The sequence below is a fragment of the Passer montanus genome, unplaced genomic scaffold (assembly GCF_014805655.1).
Source record: "Passer montanus isolate IOZ18808 unplaced genomic scaffold, ASM1480565v1 scaffold55, whole genome shotgun sequence".
In the NCBI taxonomy this organism is placed as follows: Eukaryota; Metazoa; Chordata; class Aves; order Passeriformes; family Passeridae; genus Passer; species Passer montanus.
The window spans coordinates 1,437,212-1,454,946 of NW_024370485.1; the positions used below are offsets into that span (position 1 = coordinate 1,437,212).

Here is a 17,735-nt window from a genome sequence, read left to right on the forward strand (position 1 = left end):
CCCTCAGGCAGGACTGTTCCCGTATTGCTTGCACGCTCCCACACCTCTGAGGTACGGTACCAGAATATTTATTATATATATATATGTATATATATATATATATTTACGTATATATATATATATTTATAAATTTTTGTTTGCCTGTTTTCTTTTTCTTGCAAATCCTTTGGAATTGCTGCCAGGGAGAAGCTAGTGAAACATGCTCCCCATGCCAGCGGCCGAATGCTCCCTCCCTGCGCCTCAGGGACCCTCATCTGTTCCTCTTGCTGACTCCGTCTCCCAGCTCCAGCTCGGAAGGGAGCGGGGAGCTGCGGTCCCCTGTCCCCAGTCTGCCGGGGCCATGCGGCTCCTCTCCTTCCCTGGGCGAGGGGGTGTCCTTGCAGAAGTCCGTCACCCAGGAGGGCATGGAGAGGAAGCCGCGAGGGTCGACGGTGTAGAAGGGCTTGGCGTGGTGAGCGGCGGGGCGGCGGGGCGAGGGGCTGGCCTGGAGGCTGCTGGTGCTGCTGCACTTCTTCACCAGGCCCAGCGCCGGGGCGGGCGGCGAGAAGAGCGAGGTCAGCGACAGGCTGCTGAGCGTCTCCGAGGGCTCGCTGTTGTTGCCGCCCCCGCGGAGGCTGCTGCCCGGCCCCTCCTCGTCCGAAGGGTCCATGGAGTCGTGGTGGGTGCAGCCGGGGCTGGTGCTGCCGCCGCTGCTGTGGCTGCGCTGGTGGCGGCACAGGCTCCGCAGGTTGAAGAGGCCCCGGCCCCGCAGGCTCCGGCGGCGGGAGGCGGGCGACAGGGGGGCTGCCAGGGGTCTGTGGCTGCCCGCCGCCGGCACGGGGCACAGAGCCACCGGCAGGTCCAGGGTGCACTGCGGAGAGTCGCTGAGGTTGAGGCTGTTGTCCTCCAGCGTGGTCTGCAGGCTGCCGGCCGAGCTGCTGCTCCGGCTGTCCAGCGACGTGTCGCTCTCGGGGGACTGCGGGGCGGGAGCACGAAAACACTGTTCTCAGGAAGGAGGTGGGCAGTGGGCAAGAGACTTTGCCTTACTGGTTTTGGGGGTGCTTAGGGGCGTGAAAATAAGCCATCATTACAGAATGGGGGAAAACTGCATTCCTCTCTCACTCTTCTTTGCTCGGGGAGGTAGCCATAAGCAAACCAATGCTGGAAAGCATTAGCCATGCAGCCTGCCATGGGGATTTCTTTCTGGGTAAGGAGGAGGAAAGGATTCAGAATGAATCTGCCCCTCCCACTTGAAGTGCTGCACCAAAGGGAAGGGATGCTGTGTCTGTGAGCCCTGCAGCACCCACCACTATGCTCTCCCTGAGCACTGATGGTCCAGGAGGCACCAGAGCAAAGGTTCCCTGTGGGTCCTCACTCATGGCTTGCCTATAAACCTGCCACACAGACTGGGGACACATCTATCAGCTGCACAGGAATCGAGGAACTTCTGTACATACCTCTTGTCATTTAAAAAAATCAGCAATATCTGGGGAGAGAAAAGTGGCCCCATGGTTCTTTTGACCAGCACTAGAGGAATTACCTTTTCATTTAGGGTACAAAGGTGGGGTCCCCTTCCAGCAGGAAGAGGAAACAGCCTTAATTTCCTTGTATCGGGGCTCATCTAGTTAAGCTGCATTTTAGTTGTTTCTAGGAAATTGGTCTGCACTGTGTGATCATCACTGGGACACTGCACTGGGAATGATGCATGTAGAACTGGAAGCAGTCTCCTGAAGCAGTCTCCATAGTTATTCCACACCCAGTGGTGTGCCAGCTCCAGGGCTGTACCTCTTTTGTGTCTTAATTTAAACCAGAAATTGCAACAACTCAATCTCAGACCAAATTTATCCTTGGTGAATTTATACACATTAGTATTGTGCCAACAGTGTCTGTCATAACTGAATAACATAGTTGAATAACACCTGATTTTATTTTTTCAGTTTGTCTGGAACAATGTGCCCCTGCTCATGGAGTATCTTCCAAGAACAATAGCAGGGATCTCTACTGGGCTTTCATCTCTGCATCTTCAGAGATACCTGACGTCCCCACAATGATTTTATTCTTCTCTTTTGTTAGTGAGAAATAGCTGCCTTTTCAGAAGGAGATGACACCTTTCTGGGATGTGAGAGTTAAGTGGGCAGTGCAAAACAGCTTAGGGACACAGTGTGTGGATGGGCACTAAGGGATGTGGAGGATGCAGGTGGGAAAAGCCTGTTCCAGCCAAGCAGGTGCATGATTTGGAGTCACAGTGCTAAGAGGACCCGAGGAGGCTGTGCAGCTGTCACCTCCCTGGCCCACACCATGGCTGCTGTGCATGCAGGTGTCTGCAGCACACCCAGTGCCAGGGACCCAGGGGGGAGCTACAGAGTGATGTGATTCCATCTTCATGTGGGGCCCACTGCAACTGTCAAACTATTTGTTGATCCAAAGCAGAGGAACAAATGACTTCACAGGTGAGAGCTATTCAAAACCACTTTGTTATACTACCCTCTCTCCTCCCCTACCCTTCTGCATTCTGCAGTCCACTGTGCTCCTCCTAGAGATCCAGGTTATCCAGGCTACCCAGCCTGTAACCACAGCTGCCTCTCTCCTTCTTCTGCCCTCCTCCTTGTTCAGCCCCTCTGTTTGGGTGGGATGTGAAAACTGAGTTTTCCTAGCAGACAGAAGCAGGGTTCCTTACCTGATGGAGAAGTGAGCAGTTCACACCTGGAGATCTCAGTGATGCCCACGAGCCTTGCAGAGAGATCTTAGGAAGGTTGTGTGGACATGAGGCTTCCTCAGGCCCTGTTTGGGTGGCAGAGATGGCTGGGTGGAAAAATTCTGTTGGTACAGGTAACAGAGGGGAAGATGCACCTGGAGAGAAGGAGCTGGGAGGGACTGACAGAGCATAAAAAGAAAGGGGAGGAGAACAGAAATAGAAGAAAATAAAAGTTGAAGAGTCCTCTGATTTTAGTTTGTGCCTTTGCTGCTGTTACACTGAGCAAAGTCTCAGGTCCAGTGAACAAAGAATATTCAGGAACATGCACTCCTGGCCAAGAAGCCTCAGTCTGGTGTTCACACTAAGGATCCCACTTTTTGCACAAAAACCTGCACCAGACCAGGAAGATCTAACTCAGCTCAGAGCCATAAGGTAACAGGACAGCTCTGTTGTTGCTCTCACAGAGAAATGCTGAGCTATAAAGCCTTGATTCAAATATATATTGCTGCCAGAGGACATTCATCCCAGATCCTACAAGGCAAGGGATGAAGGGAGATGTCAGAGCCCAGGACATCTCCCTGACGGTCCTGGATGATCCAAGCCCCAGCCAGGGGGCTTTGAAGCCCTGGTAGGGGGGTTGGAGACCCTGGCATGCAGCCAAAGACCCCTGTGGCTTTGAGTTTGACCCATGGAACAAATTACCACCTTTGTATGAAGAATTAAAGGTCACAAAAGTTTAGATAACATAACAGTAGTTGTCACAGGGTGAAAGGTGAAATTTTGAAGAATTTTACTATGGGGGTCTAGGAGGCAAGATGGAGGGATTTGGGCATTGTCCTGTTCTTCTCCCTTCTTCTTCCTAGCCTCCATCTTGGTGATGGCAGCACTTTGGGATTGGTGTAGAGTAGAAATTCACTGTCTAACATAGGTGATAGGTATTGGAACACAACTGTAAATATCCAATATGTAGTTTATAGTATAAAAGACAACACCAGCCCCGCAGGCAGGCAGTGTGCCTCAGACTGACCAGCTGAACAGACCTTGGCAGGCCAGACAGAAAATGTTTTAGATAAGAAATAATAAACAACCTTGACAACATGAGCCGAATACTTCTGCTTTCTTCTTAGACAGCTGGGTTGGGGAAAAGAGACTTTTAACACATCTCAGGGTCTCCTCGACCAGAGGAGATCCTGAAAGGAAGATAAATTAAGTGGTGGTTTGGGAAAGCTGGGGACCACAGGAGACCAGGGCATGCTCAAGAGTAGAACTGGGGCACTTCCATCAAGACATGTGTTACATGTTCCCTGAACCTTTACTTGGTCTCAGGGGGCAGCAGAGTTTTTCTGTGCTGAGTGAGCACAGTTCATCCATCTGGCATGTCAGGAGAATCTGTCCCCACTCTTTTCTGACCATGCATGGGTGCACTACTGCAAATGGAGATCAGCACTTTCACAATATTGCAGAGTAATGGCTGAGGGAAGATACAAAAACTAGCAACAAAAATGAAGGAACTACTCCTGCACAGGGTCATGTCTGAGGGAAGATATAAAAATTAGCAACAAAAATGAAGGAACTGCTCCTCCCCCCATTCCTGAAGCAAATTAGCAAACTGAAAGCTAATTATTGGTTAGTGTAACCCCAAGTCACATTAACTCTCCCCCTGGCAGAAGGAAAGCAGGAGAAAAACAGCTGAACCAAGCCACAGTTTCAACAGACGTGGAGAATGAGAGTCCTGCTCACCTTTGCTACTTTCATGCTTTAGCCAAGACTGAACTGAGTCGAAAGGTGTATTCTCCATTTCACACTGGTAACTCTCTGGGTTTGTAGAGCCATCCTCACTGGATGCTGGAAGCAGGCATTCCCCCAGATTGTCTGCCCCAGTGGAATCAGGGTCGTCCTGGCCATCCTGCTGGAAAAAATAAGTGAGGGCAAAGTGAAATTTAATGGAAGATGATAGAGCAGACTTTTCAAAGCCTCAGGAAGAACAGATTCTGATAATAACTTCAACCTAGCTAAGAGATGCTCAGCTTTCCAGCCCAAATCACCTTTTGACTAATTCAGAGGAAGTTACTAACAGTAGTGAAGAAAACTTTCAAACACATGTATTCTTTTGTTCTCCTCAAATCCTACTCCACAGTATGTCTCTATGGAGAAGCTGTTCAAAAATGACCAGAATTATATTCCTCAGCAGGGACACCTGGATGAATACAGAACATGTGAAATGAGCAGGGGTGTAAGTACAGCACAGGCTGTAAGACGCCCATGGCTGTCTGAGGCTAACCTTGATCTCCTTAGGATTCAGCTGAGCAGCGTTTCGATTGTCTGACTCATCTCCTAGAAGGATGGAAGAGGACTTGTCTGAGTTGAGGGATAATGCTTCCATTTCAGCTAGCTGGACCTGCAGGAAGGGAAAGGAGCTGTCACAGGTCATGCCTGGAATCCACATTTCAAGCAGTCACACTGTTGATGGTGGATAAGTGAGAGCCTGTAGACCCAAAATCAATTTTAGGTTATATTCCTTGGACATATCAGGAACTGCCTAACCCAGAACTGGGCTGGGCAGGAGAATTCACTTTTTAAGAAAGGTTGAATATACGATCTGCAAGCAGGCTGCTATCACTCCATGCTCCTCTAGTGCCAGAATTGGAAGAACGAGTCCTGTATCTGTCACAGTGGTACAGCTGGCCCAAGGCCCTGCAAATAAAGCCAGGCAGGCAGAGGGGTCCCTCAGGCTGGCGACAGGGCAGCCAGCTCTGCTGAGGGATAAGGAGTAGACTCCTCTTTCTGAAGGCACCACAGACAGCCCTGCTTCAACATGAAGGTGCTTTCATTCCAGGGAAAGTCATGCCTTTTGCAATCCATGCCAGTGTCATGCTTTTCATATTCTCTTACCTTCATTACTGAAACCCTGTTTCTCTCCAGCTTTCCTGCATTTTGCCTTTCCCCTCTCCTCTAACCTACCCAAGATCTTACCTAACACCATCTTCCATTCTGTGTTCCATCTCTAAACTCAGTCCCCTCCCACACACCCACACTTGAGCTCTCCTGCTTTCTGAAAGCAAGTCTGACCACTGCATCTCTCTCATTCTTGTGCTTCAGCTCTGCTCCAGTCCCGTGCCTGACCTTGCTTCATCTTTTGGCCTGTTTCATACCACATTTGCCCCTCTCCCATCCTTTTTCCTCCAAGCTTTTAAATCCCCTCTGCCTGACAACTTTCTCACAATGCCTGAAAAGCATCTTTTTCTGCCAGCCTAAGCAGTTACTCTGTCCCTCCTGGGCTTGGATTTCCATCACTGGTCTCTGGAGTGCCAGAAATTTGCACCACCAGCAGCTAACTCTTGAGAGCTGTATTCTGGGTTGTCTCAGTCGGGACAGCTTCTGGCCATGTGTTTGTGTTTGCAAGAAGCAGGTACAGCTCTTGCACCATGACAGCAGGTGAAACATTTGGAGAGGTGACTTTTGAGCTGGAAGTTTAGTGGCTTCTGCCAATGCCAGAGGCTGGAAGAGGTCTCCATCTGAGGGATAATGCTCTTTAAACAAACAGAATGGAAAAGCGGAGCTGGATTTAAATAAAGTGCACAAATGAGATATTATTCTGACACAGGAACATAGTGCTGGTCAACCATGGAGAGAGCCTAAAACCAACAGCTGCTCCTCAGAGCACGAACGCACAGAGAGCCCACAATGAACTTATGCCAGGGATGCTACACAACCACCAGTCAGCAACAACTCCTGCAGAGAACCACAGTCTTCATTCAGTCCCACTTAATGTGTGTACTCATCTCTTACTCTCCCAAGTGCTTGCTACACCAAAGCAGCCTTACAGTTGTGCTTGTAGAGAAGCATGCATGATATGTGGTAACATCTGTGACTACCTTTGCCATCCATAAAAAAGGATTTCAACAAAAGCCAGAACAGTCTGTTTGTCACTGAACTACTTGCTTGAAAATTCGGACCACCCTGAGATCTACATAAAACCCACAATCAACAAAGTCACAACTAAATAAACTGCAGGTGTGAAAACACATTTCACTGGTGCTCACTGACAAACTCCTATCATGGCTGAACACACTTCAGTCATCCATATACAAAAGCCTGTCAACCATCCCAAGAGTGAAATGATGGAGATGACAAGAAGAGTTTAGCATCATGAAAAAAGGAGATTTTGTTCTTTTTGCTTCACTTACAGTAGAATATTTTAAAATCTGCTGACTGATGATGAGGAACAAAAAAATATTTTAAATTGCAGTGGGGAAGAAGGGGCTGTTGACCAGATCCCATCCATGAAACCTGCCAGGAGCATCAGCCTGAAATACTGAACAATGCACATCACATATCCCTTAGAAAACTACTTGCAGATACATCTTTTAGAACAGACCCACAATCACAAAAATCCTTAATTATACAAATAATTGGTTTGAAAATAAAGAATCAGGAGCATAATTTGGAAGGCACTGAGCCCTTCTGCTCGATGCCAGAAAAAGCTTAGCACACATTAATAGGTCTGAGCATGTTTAAATGTTGTGTCCATGCACTGTGCTCATCATCTTGGTGAATTAAACTACCAATGAAATTGGAGGGGACATTTCTGCCCAATCTGTGATTTTTGTCAGAAGGGCAGTTTAAGGCTGACTGGGTGGACAGCAAGCACACTGGTTTCTCTAACACAGACGCACTTAAGAGCCCTGGATAAAGAGTTTGCCTATGTAACTTGGTGTCAATTGCTTCTGGGACTGTACAGTTCAGTCTGTGTACAATGCTCATTTGGGTATGTTGATGTACTAGAGTACACTATAATTTAATGACTCTGTGCATTGCTGATGTTAGCTATGACTCCATATAGTGATTTACTATTTAAATTTCCCCAATTCTTTTTTTCTACTTTGAAATATGAAGAGAAGGTCATGGTCAGTCCTGGCTCAAAATCCTAAGGTATCACTTTGACTTATATAATCCAAAATAAAACATCTATATTTTATTACTAAACCCATTCTTGCATAGATAGTTCTTTTCAATTCCACATTTTAGATGTATTGAAAAACTATTTTTGAAAGTAATTTATGGCTCTATAACACCCATTAGAAAGTATGATCTAAGAATAATTTTTCAGTTGTGATAATTACATCAAATTCTTTGCTCTGGCTGTGGGTTACATTTGAAGATTTTGTTAATCTAATTTCTTTGCTGGAAAGGTAAGAAAATGGGTTGTTGTCTTCAGTCATAGGTGGGATACTGAAGACTATCTGTGAGGTTTTCAAATGTGGCAAACTATCTGCAAATGACCTGGGGGCAATAATTCTGGACTGCCTTAGATCTCATTTGCTGAGAAAGCTAAGCACCAATTGCTGAAGATAAAGACTTAAGTAAAGCAGTGGAAATTATAGTTAATTGAAAACTGGTTATTTGGTTGCATTAATGCAGAATTCATTTGTGAAGTGTCTCAATAAGGATAAACTACAGCAATGTTTGCATTTCGATAGTTTCAAAAAGGAAGCAGTAGGGGAAAGCAGACAGCTGAGAAGCTGAAAAAATATCAGAGCTTCAGAACTAGGCATCTGAGACCAAACAAAATAGAACTTTCTTCAAACATGAATAGAATGATCTGCCAGTAAGAGCTCTTTCCCCAAGTTTCCTTGTTTCTTTATAAGCTATAACAACATATCAAGTCAGTTATGGGGAAGGAGAGGATGAAGTTTACCACTGATGTCCCAATTTACTGTCAGAAGAGCCACAATACTGCTACAAGTCTGACCACACAAAATCAGAGCACCTACATACCATAAAAATGATTTCAGAACTAAATTAGTTCTGCTACTCACCTAACCCTGCCCAGACGGTTTTGCTCCTCAAGTTTCACTACTTGAAAAGACTAATTGCTTAGGAAGAAGTTTTCCAAAGCCTCTACCAACTTTAGTAGCTGAAGTCTAAACCATTTGGTCCTGCTTTTAGCAACAACCCATTTGTCAGCTAACAAACTTTCTCAGTGGGCTCACTTTTATTTAGTTTTTGCTCAAACTAATTAACTGGTTTTCACCACAAAGCAATCCTTGCTCACAAACGTGACTCTATTCAACAAAGTATTTAAACATGTGCTTAACTGATTGACCTCAACAGGCAATAAGCAAGCACATGCTTAAAATGAGGACAAAACACAAGCTTAAATATGCCGCTGAATTGCTCCTGAGTGGTCTCATTGGGGTGAGATCCTTAGAGTCCTCTGTCTAACATGAGCCTGAACCTAGGCTTTTCTTGCAGACTTGAACACAACAAGAGCTGCCAAGGGATGCCTTCATAGTCATTTCTCTCCAGGTCATTCAGTCCCTCCTGACACGTGTCCTGTCACGTCTCACTTTTCCACCACCTCAAACATCCACGTGTGGCTGAGGAGGGCAGGCCTGTACTAGAGGCAGTGCCAGCACTTCACAACAGATAACAAACACAGGTCAACAAGCTCTACTGTCTACACAATCTACAGCGAGGAGCACACATGGGACGACCTGCGGGCACACGTGGGTGTGGGTGTGCAGGTCTGGGGGAAGAGTCCCCTCACACATCCTCGTACGCAGGTTACCTCTTGCTTGTCATGGTTACACTTCTCGCACATGGCCGGCGAGGAGTAATGATGGAAGACGGAGCCCGATAGGTTATCGATGATCATTAACTCCCCGTCGAAGGAGTCCTTAATAATTAAAGAGACACTGTCCAGCCATAAGTTCTCCTAGGGGACAAGAAAGGGGGGAGGATGGGAGAGATCATTTTAAGAATGTCGAGTTTTTTGCTTTCAAGTTTCATGTGAATTTGGGGCTGGGTTCTCCACCCTGACTCATCTGGAGCAGCATCTTGTTCTGCAGGTACTTGCACAGGGTCACTGGGGGAAACGTTTGCTCCACAGGGTGTGTAAAGGTGCCAGAGTTCAATGAAAAAAAAAAATAAGGAGGGACAGTCTTCACTCACTTTCAGTGCTCACGTCTCCCTTCCAGCTCTGCTGGAGTCACTCACTCTTGATCTGCCATTTCTCCTGCACTCTTCTCCTGAGCTCCCCTCTCAAATTTGCTCCTGTCACACCTTTAGCTGATCTGCTCCATCCCTCCTCTGCTGGCCCTCAGGTTCCTACACCATGATGACAATGAAGAGGACACACTACTGTCATAGCCTTGTCCCTACATGATCCTATAAACTCAGAAGTCTACTGCTAAAAGCAAACCTTTCACCCTGAGGTGGAAGACTCTGCTACTGCTAAGCCCTCAGTCATCTGAGCTGCCCAGCTAATGCCCACAGCTCCTTGCTGCAGTCTGGTTAGTAAGTTCAAAGGTGTACTCACCTGGGCTGGAGAGTAACATCTCATGCACAGATGTCCTTCGGGTTCTGTTCTATCACCACCTCCTCCTGTTCCTGCTCCTTTTCCCTGTCCTGAGTTTGGAGAGCCTGACTTGTGGGAGCACAGCCCGTGAGTAATTTCCATCTCAAGCTCAGCATCCATCTCTGCATCCTCCTGGGCCTCCTTGTTGCTGTCGTCGAGATGTTTCATGAGCACAGCTACCACCACATTGATGAGGACAAACTGGGCTGTGAGCACAAAGCTGACAAAGTACAGCGGGGAGATGAACTGCAGGTTGCTGAGACAGCTCCGGTCATCGTGGCTGCAGTCACGCAAGGTATCCTTGAGGGGAAGTTGGGATTGAGAGGGAATCATGGAAGGAAGGAAAAACTAAAGTAAGAACAGAAGACTGGCTGTTCTCTCTGTCAAAAAACACTGACGCTAATGGAAAGAACAAAGCAGACACTTCTATCACCCCATACCTTTTGGCATAATTCCCCAAAGAACCTGGGACACTCTCTGTTCATACGCTGTTTGCTTCAGAGCAAAACCATCCAAAGGCATATGAAGCAAACTTTCAGACCATGACATGCTGCTGCCACCACAGCCCCACACACGTGAACAAGACCAAAAATGAGCAGGCTGGTACTACCTTCTCCCATCTATTCTCAAAAGCACCATTTGTGATGAAGGAACTTTCCTTTCTCCATGTCCTCTGAAGGAAGGATTTATTTTGTGTTTTCCTGCTAGCTTTACAGATGAGTGCCATGTCCAATGCACATGTCCTATGCAGTCCTGACCATACTGGATATTCTCTCAGCCTAAATGATTTTCTTGTTCCTCCCAAAGAAAATTGGCACTTTCCTCAATCAGATGTCTTTAGGACTAGATGAATTACCATAGTGGGGAGAGAGACTCTGGACCAAGCAGGGACTTATCTAGCAACCTGGCTTCTGTGTTCTCTTCTACTCCCCTTTGCTAGCCCAAGCTCTGTTGAACAGACCACACATCAGAATTTCTCATTCCCCCACAAGTAGGAGATCCTTGCCTCCAAGTCCCAGTTACCTTCATGATCCCATTCCAGTTGTCACCCGTGGACACCTGGAAGAGCGTGAGGAAGGCCATCCCAAAGTTCTCGAAGGTTGCGTGGCGGCTCATGCCCTCACAGGGGTTCTCATCGTTGCACACTGAAAAACACAGGGAGCACAGAGTGCAACACTCAGAGGAGAACACACTACCAGCCCTGAGACCAACAACATGAACCCACAACCTGAAGATCTCAGGTAATGAATGGTATGAGCCCCCTGCCCAACAGTTGGCTGTTGGCCATCAATATGGAAAAATCCCTGATGGCCCAGCCGCAGGATATCAGGTAGTGTAACTGCTGCTCAGGGGGATCCTCCCAGCATGTCATTGTGCTGCCTTTCTTCTTGGTCAATATTCCATGGCAAGAGATGTAAATAAAATTTCACAAACTTTTTCTTGTAATCTTGAAGGTAATGTCAGGGACAGAGTGCAGGAAAAGCAAATGTTTAAGAATGTAAGAGAAAAGAGAGGCTGCTCTTATTTTGTTAGCCTCTTAGGACAACAACAATTTAGAGGGAAATTCCTTTTACATCCATTATGCATAAGGGAGAATAAAGTTCATCAAACAATTCAGTCCCTTGATTGAAGAGTTCTGATTTTGAGAAACCCCAACCAGTATGTCTGTGGCTCACACTGAAGCATGGTCTGCTTGAGACTTACCCAATTTTCCAAAGAGCTCCACTCCCAGAGCAGCGTAGATGAAAAAGAGGAGCATGAAAAGGAGTCCAAGGTTTCCCACCTGAAAGCAAAGGCATTGTCAGCCTATCCCAAAGCCTACTTTATCTGTACAGAAAGTGTTTCTGCGTTTCCAAGTCTGAAGAGAGCAGCAGTGAAATCCCAATATACAAATGCAACCAAACAATTGCTCACCACTTGAGAAGTGTTCAGGGATGGCTCCAGTTGCCATCAGGGCTGGGGGAGGAGCAGGAAGGTGGGAAGAGAAGACATGGAAAAATTAAGGACTTAATGGGTTTTTGAAACACTAAACAGTTTCTGATCTGAATGCATGTGGTCACTGGGCCTACGTTAGGATCATCACTTCAGAATCTAATTTAGTCATTGCAACTGCTGTGCCATCCAAATTCAGGAGAGAAATAAATGATTCAGCCCACCTACTCCCCTGGACTGCCACATCCTGGCTCCTTGCATACTCACTAGAAGGAATTATTTCTGATGACTAAATTAGGTACCATAGTAAATGCTGTGAAAGCACAGTGCTGGGTCTGTGTCTGCGGGGTGTTAAAAAAAGGAAGTTAATAAAACTTAACTAAGGACTACATTTCCAAAGGGCTCTTTAAAATTAAAGCTCTATTCACTATTAAGAATTGCTACAGTGTAACAAAGACAGGAAGGGAATTGAAACAGGACAACTGGAGATGCCTTGTATGCTATTAGCAAGCCAAAATCCCTGACTTGAGTCTGTGCTCTAGGAACAAAAAGAGAAAGGTCAGGAAGAGGAGAAAGTGCAAGGGAAAGGACAGCTTATTTTAAACTACTTCTTTTGGCAAAGCCAATAAATCTTAGAGAATAATATTACAGATAATTCAATTGTCCCCTGAAGACCTGGTGTATAAAATATGGAGACTAAATTCATTCTTTTAACATGGAAACTGGTGGATTTTAGACCTTTAAATTCAGATTTTTACGCACATATAAGAATGGAGGAATTGTTTTATCCCTGCTACACAATTTTATTAATCAAAGCCAACCTGTTATAGAAGTAGCAAAAGCCAGTCAATAGGAAGTCATGGGCTTTGATACTGGGGGGATTAATACTGCTCATTATTATCTTCCAGGGAATACCTAGAGACCAAACTTTCAGACATCTGCTTGCTTTGAGGTAGTTGTTACTGACCTCCAAAAGACCTGACCCACAAACTTGGTTAGCAAAGGAGCTGTAGGCAAATGGGAGACAGAAAAATCAGAAATGAGAAAGTGTGGAAGAATATACTTGTGGTTTTTTGCTAAGACCAGAAACAGAGACTCACAGATCCCACCTGTGCTCTTTGCCATCTTGAAGAAAACACTTAACTGATGAATCTGTTTCTCTGTCTACATAACAGGGATATGAATATTTCCTCCTCTCTTATTTATTATCTGTATTTTGGGGGTAGAAGTTTAATCTCATAATTTAAGTGCAAATATATTGCAGAGTCCTCTTACCAACAGTTTCTGGATACTATTTGTTAATATCTGTGTGCATTTATCTGGGTTTCAGAATAAACATGCCACAGACATGCAGACACTGGATCTGAAGACCTGCTCTGTCCCAGATCCTCTCCTGAGAAAAATTGTCTGTTGTGGCTCCTGGAATGGAAAAGAGCAAGGTGCAAAGAAGCTGCACTGAGCCAGTCTGTGGCAGCAGAGCCAGAACTAATAAAAATTTACATTCCAGATCTGCCTGCACTAAGAACATCCTTTATCTCCTCTTCCTTCTATTGTCCAGTGTATCTCAGCCCACAACTATCCTAAATGATGTTGTATATCCTACACATGAATTATTAATATTGTTGTTATTACTATTATTATAATAAACCAGAAATAAATATTGCTTAATAAAAAACATGGAAGATGAGATAGAGCTCAGGATCCATAAAAGATCGCAGAGTTTCCTTTTCACTTTTGTGCCATCATATTCCACTAATTCAGATTGACATTTATTGTCACCAGCACCAGAAGTAAATTCCCTGGGTAACTACTCATGCTGTTTTCAGATTGATTCCCAGCTCATCATCACTCACCAGCGCTGGCACATTAGCTGATAAATCAACTGACAAATGCCTGTGCATTTTGATATCATGCAGTAGAGCTGCCTTCTCAGGGCCTGCCAAGGGACCAGTCTGATGTATGATCCACAGAGCCACTCAGTGCCATTACTCCTTGCTTAACAATTCTCCCTCAACCATCCAAAAGGAAGGGGACCAGACTCCCTGACTGCTCATCCATCACGGAGGATGCATCACAGTGGGCTTGAAGCCTGTGTAAAGCATGGTGTCAGCATCTCGTTTGGGAGCAGCTGCCACTCACAGCTCATGAGATCCTTCTGTCTCGATGTCTTGCAGCAGACACTTAACTGCCGGCTGTGTGAGCCACAACAGAGCGTGTCACTGCTTCTCATGCATGAGATGCTCAGAAACACAAAGGGATCCAGGAGGAGGAAAGAAGAAAAAAATAGGAAGGGGAAAGCACTGGGTAAGTAAAGGAGAGTGCAAATTAAAGAGAAGGAGGGCAAAGGTGACACATTTGGGGAAGGGTGAGAGCTGCAGTGATGGAAAGATGTCCTTTCCTCCTGAAATGGCTTCCAATCACTCTTGCCTTTTTATGGAGAGGGGAGAAAGGAGCCAAGGACTAGTTGCAAACAGTTAGACATTAGCTAGATGTGATGGGAGGAAACCTAGCTTTATCCAGGGGTCAAGATGCGAGGTGAGCTGTAACCCCAGGAATGACACGAGAACTTGGACATGACCTTCAGGCAGTTGCCTGCACACCACAGTAGACACCACCTCTGAGACCCCACAAGAATCGACCCTTTGGAAAAAGGGACAGAAGAGGACAGTCTTTTGGGAAGATGTTTTACCTGTGGCAGGGCTTGAACAACTGTATCCAGCAGTGCTCGCATTCCTGTGGCCATCTTCAGGAGCTTCAGGACTGCAACAACAAGCACAAGAGAAGTGTCAGTCAGACTGAGTTCAGAGGCATCCTTTGTGTGCCTTACTAATAACAGTAGCACAAGACAGATGTCCTGTCTCTTGTTCCCCTAGAAAAGATTTTCCCCTCATTCCTCTTCTTGATTTTGATGGTACAACCCCAGTTTTTCCTTCTCCTCAAGTTGATATCCTTTTTACAAAATATTTTGTTTCTGCCACCCATACCTGTTGGGTTGCTTCTGTTTCACCCTGACACTCCAGCCACATGCTTCTTCCCAGGAATGTGTATCCCAATTGTCCTTCTGCTTTGATTTTTCCTTCCATCACTTTCTCTCCCTTCCGCCATTGCTGTTATGCCATCTTGGCACACCTTGGCCACCACTTTACCTGGCAAATTTCAACCTGCTCGGTGGCCTCTGCTCCCCACACCACTACTACAGTTGCCCCAGAAATGAGTAACAGAGAAAGTTCAGCTCTCACGTGATCTGCCCACCCTCCCAGTGCTTCGCCTCCCAGGGAACCAGAAAGCCTGAACCTCTAGGCTGTCCTAGATCCTAGAATCCCTGCTGGGATGTGATGAAGGACACCCCAGAGGCTCCACGAGGGCTGGGGACAGGGCAAGCTCACAACTGTACAGCCACTGCTCAATGAGTCATGGCACCAAGTTGCACTTGATGGCCACAAACATCCCTGCTCGGGCCAGCGTCTCTCTCACCCCGGGCGATACGCAGCACCCTCATGATCCGGATGATAGTGGGGTTAATTGGGAGAGCAGCGTTGATTTCAATCTCTTCCAACGTGATGCCCATGACAGACAGCAGCACAATGGCCAGATCTAGCTGGTTCCACCTTTAGGAGAAAAATTGAAGAGAATAAATGAAGATAGAATTTTTCCATTTTCCTGAGAAAGAAAGGTACTTGTCTCCACTTCATCCTAAACATTTCCTTACGTATGAGTTCAAGGCCCATTCTGAGTCAGCCTATATGGGCTTTTCCAGAGAAACAGAGATTCACTTTGCACACACCCTGAGCAGCCAGAGGCAAGCCAGCCTGATTTGAAAGCATGGAGCTGTGTTACTATGGCGCTGTGCTTTGACTAATGGGCTCAGCTTTTTACGGCCTTACTACCTTGAATCAACTTTTCTATCTATGTTCTGCTTTAGCATGCTCACAGTTTGCCTCAAGGGCAGGAAAAAAAATGTCTCTCTCTAACCTCATCTCCTTTGCTTTCTAGCCTAACCAGCAGACTGTAACCAAGAGGCAATTTTTGGACAACTCTTGCAATTGCCTAGGCATTGCAGCTTGTGGAGGATGAGGTCAGGTCCATGCGGAACTGGGAGGCAGTCAGAGCACTCTGCCACCACTTCACAGTCTATATAGGGCACCATCCCCAGACCTCTACCCCAAACCCGGCTGTCCCACAGCCACAGCTGATAACCTTCTGCTCACCTGTCTTTGAAGAATCGACGCAGACCAAATGCCACCAGCTTGAGGACTGCCTCAAACACAAAGACAGTGGTGAACAGGTAGTTGCAGTATTTGAGGGCGGTCTCCAGGGACTGCCACAGAAAGAAAGGGAAAAGAATTGAGGAAAAAGCAACATCAAACACATGACCCCCCTGTGCAGGGACTCTCCTAAGTGCCAGGAATTCATCCTGAGGTGCGGAAGCTGCCCCAGGTATTCACTGTGAGGTGGGGAGGCTGCCCCACACTTCCTACCTACTTGAATGTGGAGGTTGCCTACCAAGGGCAACCACCAGCCAGCCCCTTTGCCCATGTTCTTCTCAGGATCAGTTCCTGCTCCTTTCTTCTGTACTGTTCAGTATAATCAGGAGGAGGAGGCTATTGCAAGAGAATCCACAAAATACCATCAGGCTTTTCTTCTACCAGTAGCCCATGCCACCTGAATGACACCTTGTTAATGGCACTGGCATAGCTATCAACCAGGAGTGAAGCACAGAGGTTACTCTGGTTGTGGATTCAGGTCATCTCTGACCAGAGATGTGCTTTGGTCTGGTGCAAGCACATCACATCTCTGAGCTGTTTGGTTCCTGGTTCTTTCACGTGCTGCCCCTTCACAACTACCAAGAACCAGTGTGAGCAGTGGGCAGCTTTCGGTGGCATTTTGTACTGGAAGGGTTTGAAGTGCTTTGAGAAGATTGTTTAACAGAGCCCGACAGCAGGCTGGCTTGGCTGGAGCTGAAGAATAAGGAAGAGGAGTGACTTGTTGAGGAACAAAGATCTGATGTGAGGATGCCAACAGATAAATCTTGAGAGCTCCTCAAATATAAAGCTAGGCACCATCTAGGGCAAGATGAGAGCTGGGCAGCTGGGCAAGGTGAGCAGGAAACAGAGGAGCCCAGCAATAGATTTGAATGAGAACAGACAGATTCAGCTCCTGATCAAAGCCTGAGTTACCTCAGATGATCTGTTCAGACATCAAAGCTATCACCTAAACCAAGGGTCTTCTGAAGAGAAAACTGAAATGTTGCTGGGCAGATATAATGATGAATGCTTTTTCCACACATGGAGGCAGATGTGCAGTATACATTTTTCCCACCAAAGGCATCTGCACCTGCATTTGCCAGGAACACTGATTGGTACATGGTCTGTACCCAAGCAAAGTGAAAAACTTATCTGGCCTCCAAGGTGCTGTATTTGGGACCACACCCTGCAGCTGAGAGAGGCTCTGCTCAGCACTTTGGCCCTGCAGTTTCTCTTATGAAGAAAAGGTGGCTTGGTAAAAATGGCCCATCCCATGACATACAACCAGCCACTCTGGTTCTCTCAGCTGAGGCCATAAGGCAGGGGAATTGGGCTGACATTTGGAAATCTGATGCAAAGCCTGAAGCTCCCAGGACACTGCTGCTTCCACAACTCCTATTAGGAACAAGGGAAACATAAAAAGCAGAGCAGGCAGCTAAATTTGGGTGACCCACATATCCACTTACTAATATAAAGCACAGAGACTTAATTGTACCATGCTTTCTAGGGGCTTGACTCTTGCTCA

General features: G+C 46.4%; 1 protein-coding gene across 3 annotated transcripts in view; it reads right to left on the reverse strand.

The window, feature by feature from the left end:
* Positions 1-250: 250 nt before the first annotated feature.
* Positions 251-17,735, reverse strand: part of CACNA1I (calcium voltage-gated channel subunit alpha1 I) — a 164,541-nt gene continuing 147,056 nt past the window's right edge. For all 3 annotated transcript variants that reach the window (XM_039725615.1, XM_039725617.1, XM_039725616.1), the window contains 11 exons: positions 16,175-16,284; positions 15,441-15,574; positions 14,656-14,726; positions 11,739-11,817; positions 11,058-11,179; positions 9,996-10,334; positions 9,246-9,392; positions 4,956-5,072; positions 4,415-4,583; positions 2,657-2,853; positions 251-955 (listed from right to left, as the gene is read on the reverse strand). In XM_039725615.1, the coding sequence (XP_039581549.1) occupies positions 251-955; positions 2,657-2,853; positions 4,415-4,583; positions 4,956-5,072; positions 9,246-9,392; positions 9,996-10,334; positions 11,058-11,179; positions 11,739-11,817; positions 14,656-14,726; positions 15,441-15,574; positions 16,175-16,284 (2,190 nt within the window). The remainder of the gene's footprint in view (positions 956-2,656; positions 2,854-4,414; positions 4,584-4,955; positions 5,073-9,245; positions 9,393-9,995; positions 10,335-11,057; positions 11,180-11,738; positions 11,818-14,655; positions 14,727-15,440; positions 15,575-16,174; positions 16,285-17,735) is intronic.